Source organism: Lingula anatina, chromosome 10 (genome assembly GCF_051362555.1).
Source record: "Lingula anatina isolate TDL-2025a chromosome 10, LinAna3.0, whole genome shotgun sequence".
Lineage (NCBI taxonomy): Eukaryota > Metazoa > Brachiopoda > Lingulata > Lingulida > Lingulidae > Lingula > Lingula anatina.
The window spans coordinates 18,580,959-18,588,016 of record NC_141776.1 but is presented as its reverse complement, the minus strand read 5'-3'; the positions used below and the strand labels follow the sequence as shown (position 1 = coordinate 18,588,016).

General features: G+C 36.5%; 1 protein-coding gene across 2 annotated transcripts; it reads left to right on the top strand.

The window, feature by feature from the left end:
- Positions 1-47: 47 nt before the first annotated feature.
- Positions 48-6,961, top strand: LOC106160314 (cysteine protease ATG4A-like). 2 transcript variants are annotated; one of them, XM_086996833.1, is made up of 12 exons: positions 85-123; positions 639-725; positions 1,395-1,493; positions 1,683-1,754; positions 2,190-2,288; positions 2,529-2,627; positions 3,046-3,198; positions 3,816-4,150; positions 4,707-4,785; positions 5,190-5,326; positions 5,466-5,628; positions 6,212-6,961. In XM_086996833.1, exons 4-12 carry the CDS (start codon positions 1,685-1,687, stop codon positions 6,268-6,270), a joined length of 1,194 nt encoding a protein of 397 aa, XP_086852959.1. In that variant the 5' UTR covers positions 85-123; positions 639-725; positions 1,395-1,493; positions 1,683-1,684; the 3' UTR covers positions 6,271-6,961. The 2 variants fall into 2 exon arrangements, with proteins under 2 accessions (XP_086852958.1, XP_086852959.1); XM_086996832.1 differs by lacking the exon at positions 639-725 and having other exon boundaries at positions 48-123.
- The last annotated feature ends 97 nt before the right edge of the window (positions 6,962-7,058 follow it).

Sequence of the window (7,058 nt, the reverse complement as noted above, 5' to 3'; positions counted from 1 at the left end):
ATTGGACACAAACTTTCGGCTTTAATTTTTCTACCAATCAGCGGGGATTTCACAAATTTTGTTGCACGCATGCGCGTTTGCTTTGTTATTGTCGTCTGAAAATGATGGAAGAAATGGTAGCAGGTAAAAAAGTATTTTTCTGAATATTTTTGTGCTCCATGATATAAAAACAAAGAATAGGAAAGACTCACGGTCAATTTTGTAGCCGAAAGCTATATCGTAGGAGGATCTGACGTATCTGCGATGTCAAATGATCAATATTTATCAACTACTTCCGGATTAAGTCAGCTGATTTCGTCGTTCATTTTGCACAGCTGTGTTGTGTTATGAAACCTCAAGTAGTGACTAGTGCATGTGGCAATGTATTGGTGTAATATTTCGAGTAATATTTATATTGCACTTTTCACCCATGTTCTCTGTGTTATTTAGTGGGAGTATAAAAGCACGTAGATCTACTTCTTTCTATGGTACGTTGCATTTCACTTAATATGCATTTGAAGCCAGTTGTCAAGTGAATGACGACCAAATACCACCATAAAAGGCGTATCGTTTCAAATAGCATAGTAATACCATAGTGTATCATTTCATATTCTACAAGAACGTTTATTATTTTTATGCTTTCTTTTTCTAATTTAAAGCTGTAACTCTGCTATTCAAGGCCTCATGACAAGCTAAACGAAAATGATTCTAGAGTAGAGAATGAAAGTAGAGAGCTCAGAACAAAAGTTAGTGGTGCTAGTTGTTTGATTTTGCGAACCTCTATAAAAACTGCCCCTGAATGTCAGATTTTAACCCCTCCTTCCATTGCTTAATTTTCTTACTCGGTTAGAAAAAAATGTGTGCACCCTGATGAAAGACTGTTTTGATATATTCCAAGTGAGCACCTGGGTTGGCACAGTGTTGTTAGTATGGGTCACATAGTTTGATATGCCCTCGGATATTCTTAGACTCTTACTACCTGAGTTTTGTTGCTTTAACTATGGCTAGTAGCAGAGTACAGGAAGGGCATAAGTTTAGACACTTCCTATCTTACCTAAACTGATGTGGTTAAAAGGATAACAACTTCACAATAAATATATATTGTAAAAAAAAAAAAAAAAAAAAAAAAAAAAAAAAAAAAAAAAAAAAAAAAAAACTCATAGAAATATATTTCATTTTAATACCAAAACAGCAGTTATCACAATCAAACCATGTGTAGATGGCTATACCTTCAAAATAATCTCCCAATAGAATATTACAAAGAAAAAAAAACACGGACTAACTTTGAATATCAGAATAGATTCATAAATCATTGGTTAGTATGGGAAAATTGTCATTTACCCCAGGAAAACCCATTTTTGACCAAAGTGACCAGTTATTATCCCTTAAATAACCATAACCTGTTCTATTTACAGCTGCCTATACATATGAACCAGGATTACTTGAACATGAAGGGTTCCCAAAGACTGAACAACCAGTGTATATACTGGGGAAATCTTACAGCACACTATACGGTATTTTGTTGCCAATATACAGTATCCTTCACCTCTGTGAAATCATTTGATAGAACTCTTGTTAAAGATGTTGCCTAGCAAAGATTTAACTATCAAATCATTTTATTTACTAAAGTAGAATAATAGGATCAGTTGCATTAGAATTATTTATTTTTTTAATACATGGAAATAATACTGTGATAATTTCAGACATGGATGAGCTGATGGGTGACATACTGTCTAGACTGTGGTTCACCTACAGGAGAGGTTTCAGTGCCATTGGCAAGTATCATTTAAAACTTCTTAGTGTCTAGTAGGCTGATAACTGCCAACAGAACAAAAGCAAATACATTACCTCCTTGGCCTAGTATATATGAGTTGGCAATTGTTCCTTGAATTGGCCTAGGTAGAAATACGATTTGGCAAATGTTCCTTGCATTGGCCTAGGTAGAATACGATTTGGCAATTGTTCCTTGCATTGGCCTAGGCAGAATATGATTTGGCAATTGTTCCTTGCATTGGCGTAGGTAGAATACGATTTGGCAATTGTTCCTTGCATTGGCCTAGGTAGAATACGATTTGGCAATTGTTCCTTGCATTGGCCTAGGCAGAATATGATTTGGCAATTGTTCCTTGCATTGGCGTAGGTAGAATACGATTTGGCAATTGTTCCTTGCATTGGCCTAGGTAGATACATGAGTTGTTTTCTTTACCCAGGAGGTACAGGTCCCGTGTCAGACCAGGGCTGGGGTTGTATGCTGCGTTGTGGTCAGATGATGGTTGCCCAGGCACTGATACATTTACACATTGGACGAGGTAGGTGATAGTCTAGACTATTGGTACATGCAATGCTCACTCTGGCATTGTTCTAAGTGCTAGTTATTTATTTATTTATTTATTTATTTATTTATTTATTTATTTATATTTGTTACTGGCCACTCTTTCTGTTTTGGGCCAACAGAATGAGGTTCAAAAGAGTTTTTTCTTTTAGAAACGGTGTACTTTTGCCATTATTGTGCACAACATTCCCAACGTGATTTTGTACATATATTTCAGATTGGATGTGGGACAGAGATAAACCTGATCCCACATACCTAAGGATACTAAAGATGTTCCAGGATAAGAAGAATGCCTGTTATTCCATACACCAAATAGGTATGAATGTGGCCTCTTTCCACAAAAGTTCCTGGGCTATGCAGAGGTTGCTTAAATCATATGGCTGACTAAGCAAAGAGCTTTACAGTACAAGTCTCTTAGAATGATTGCCCTGTGATTATTATGGTTATTATAAACTGAGATACAAGTGCAGTGACATGTGGGGTGTTCACAATAAGACTATTGTACTAGGTAGATTGATTGAACTTCGTAGGGACTCCGGAAGAATGCAATCAGATTAACTGAATGACACGCCTCCTTGGACAGTGAGGACATGATCAACTTTCGTGTGCGCTCAGCCTCTGGGAACTTTTTCACTAAGTGTAGGATGTCACTGAGCGCACATAAAAATTAATCACTATTTATCATTCAATAAATCTGATTACATCAGTTATATCCAGTTCACTCCTATTTTCAGCTTCAATGGGCGTGTGTGAAGGAAAACCCATTGGTCACTGGTTTGGCCCTAACACCATTGCTCAAGTATTTCGCAAGCTGTGTGTCTACGATGACTGGAGTCAGATACGAGTCCACATTGCTATGGACAATACTGTGATTATCAAAGATATATGTGAGTGGAAACCTTGTGGTTGTTTTAGTTGTTGTTATGGATTTTGTATTTGTAGTTAAATAAACCACAAGTTTAATTTGTCAATAGCTATAGATAGAAAAATTAACTGATATTAACCAGGTATAGAAAAATTAACTGGTACTAACACAGCCCTCATTTCCCTGATAAAGTCTGAGAGTCAGCAGACAAAAAAATTTTAAAACACAAAGCTACTAAAACTATTCAACATTGTTGTTGTATGTATTGTTTGCCATATAGATATGTATATGATTGTTTGAATGTTTGCACAATGTTTTACATTTTTTGTTCAAGTGAATGTTTGTGAATGAATTAAATTCACATAGCTTATGTGGAAGCTAAACTATGTTACAAGCTATATATTTACATGTACTTGTCCACAGTCATTAATGTTGTTATACGTCAGAAAAAATGAATTTTAAAGTGTTCTGTGAACTTGAGAAGGAGGAGGAAGCTTTGTGCCCTTGACCTTGTAAAATAGGTCAGTAAAATACTGGCATTTATGAATTTAGTGGCCGCTCCATTCAACTTCAGTATATCTGATATTATTATTTTCATTATGATTATTATTGCAGTTGTTATTATTATTATAAATGTAGGGACAATGTGCAAAGAACCAGTGCGAACAGAACAAGATGGTGCTTTGGAGGGTTACAACCACAAGTCAAAGGAAATGACAGTGAACCTTAGAAAAATACATCAAACAAAAACGTCAAACTTTTCACAAAATGGACCTTCTTTACAAAAATCCAAAGGGAAAACGCACCATGGTCGTGACCCTCTATCTGAGGATTTTAAGGAAGATTTGAATGGTGATGGAAATGGTGAAAGTGATAGTCACTATAAAGGAGCAAGCTGGAGGCCATTACTGTTGATCATTCCGCTGAGACTGGGGCTGTCAGAAATCAATTCTGTGTACTTGGACAGTCTTAAGGTAGACTTGTAGATGCTGGTTACAAAATTAGAAAAAAAAAAAAAAAAAGAAAAAGGCAAATAGATACAGAGTGACACCAAAGTTATGAAGTGGTGGTGTTGGTAGATTGATTTGTTCAAATGTCCTGTAAAAAGTTTGCTACAGCATGATAGTTCATCTTACACATTTTACTCTTGATGGTTTTTCTTTAAGTTCCTGAATACATGGAATGATTACCACAATACAGGTGCCATTAAAAGCAGACATCAAATTATCACATTACTCATCAATTTCAACCTAACTGTTTGACTTCAGTTTTAGGTTTATTTTGTTACTTGAAACTTTTATACTTTAAACTTATTGAAAAAAATTACAATTTATTTGTTTATTAAAAAGTGTCAGAATTTGTACCTTTTAAAACTGTACAACTTCTGGTCTTTAAAGAACTGAGGTAAAGTTTGGCTGTTTTACTGTTGACTTAATCATCTTAAAATGTACACTGTACCTTGTCCTGTTCACACCAATTTCTGAAGCATAAGCCTTGCCGAAATTAAACAAGTGTTTTGTTTTATTTCAGGTGTGTTTGACATTACCACAGTCAGTAGGAATCATAGGGGGAAAACCCAACCATGCCCACTGGTTTGTAGGATATGTAGGTAAGAAAACTTGTACACACACATGCAAGCATGCACGCACGCACACACGCACACACACACACACACACATAGGGGACAATCCCAACCATGCTCACTGGTTTGTAGGATATTTCATTGAGGGCATAAGCATGCAAACACAAATAAGGCAGACACCCCCACATTACACAGCCCTATGTTGACCTTTGTCCTATATTACAGGTGACCAAATGGTGTACCTGAACCCCCCACACTACACAGCCCTATGTTGACCTTTGTCCTATATTACAGGTGACCAAATGGTGTACCTGAACCCCCCACACTACACAGCCCTATGTTGACCTTTGTTCTATATTACAGGTGATCAAATGGTGTACTTGAACCCCCACACTACACAGCCCTATGTTGACCTTTGTGCTATATTACAGGTGATCAAATGGTGTACCTGGACCCCCACACTACACAGCCTTATGTTGACCTGGAGCTTGATGCTTTTGATGAATCTTATCACTGCCCTTATGCCAGCAGAATGAAGATGTCACAACTGGATCCCTCCATTGCTGTGGTAAATGTTAAGACAATTTGAAGCAAATTAAATAGGTTATCTTAGGAAATATACTGGCCATATCAACTGCTAGCTTGCTCACTTCCAATACGCAGCTTGCGTGTTATCTTTATCAGGTATATTTTTTTCTTTTCTTTAGGGATTCTTCTGTAAGACTGAGAAAGACTTTATAAATCTCTGCAGTGACATAAGAAACAACATCATAAAACGCAGTAAGACGCCCATGTTTGAGCTCCATGAAGTGAGACCAGCGCATTGGCCTCCTTTTGAGCCTTACGAAGTACAACCAGGAACAAATTCTGGTATGTTTGATTTACTGTATACAATTTAGTTTAGAATGATGTACGTCTCTTAACTGGTGTAACTGATGTAGATGGTTTGCTCACTTCATGTATCTAATCCAGCTGGTGGTACATGCCCAAGTGATGGTAATGCCCCTCTTTTCCTTTAGTTTTGATGTCTTTTTATATTGTATCATGTCAAGCATCACTTTTATCTTGGGAAGAGACAGTTCACTTATTTGAATTCTCCTATTGTGGTACATAACCTTGTTCTATAAAAGGCATGTTGTGGTTGTAATATTGTGGGAAAAAAGTTACCATCTCTGAATTTATTCAAATATTGTTCTATTAATTGAGTCATGTACTGTGTTATTTTTGAAAAAATTAGTAGACCTCACATATAGTTTGAACTGGCCATTTTGGCAAATTTGTATGTGAAGTCCATTATATGCGTTCACTGTTCTCTGTTGTTGGACAAGACCAGGACATTAACATTCAGCATGGTAAGGGTGAGAGTCCAAATTAGGAGACAACTATATGTGAGGTCTACTATTTTAATTCCCACAGACACTTATGGCCAATTCTCATTTGATTTCCTATTCAGAATTCACAGTGGTGGATGACAGGCAGTATGACACAGATGAGGAGTATGAGCTTCTGTGATCAATGTACCTGTTGAGAGAGAGAGGGGGGGGGGAGGCATTCTTTTACCAGAACCTGGTTGTCTTGATACCAGGGAGGAGATGTATGCCAAGAAATAACAGACGGTGCTGAATGCAATGTGTCTATCACTTTCGTGGCCTGAGACAAATATTTTTAAAATCTACCGTTACTGTGATTTTTAATGCCAGATTTGAAAGAAATATTTTATCAGTGGTTAATTTGTTTTCCATGAATGTTTTTTTTATCATTATGTTGATTAACCAGCATATTGCCCTTAATATACATTACTGCTTATAACAGTCATCATTGTGGTATGTACATTTTTTCCCAGAGTCTAATTGTTTTTAAGAGGTTTAAGTTTTAAGATCAAACTTATCTGTTATACAAGTGTGACATTATGTTTTATGAGGTCAAATAGTTCTGAGTCACTGGCAGAAATGGGAATTTTTTTAAAAATATACCTATTGAAGTATTGGTCAGAAACATGTTACACTTGATATGGATCCAAGGTTGTGGAATAGTGAACCAAGAAATCAAACCATTAGTCTGTCTCCAAACTGTACATGCCCCGCACTGGTCATACAATACACACTTTTTAATCATCCGATCATTAAGTGAGACGATGAAAAACTCATTTCTCTGCAATTTGGTAGACTGTGTATAGGTACAAATATAATAACTTCAAAATCTTCCTGAATGCTTTCATTTCTTACGTTTATGTATTAAAAGTTCGGTAGGTGGGGTCGAGTGGGGCAATATAAATAGCCATCACGGGGAGCAAGCCAAAT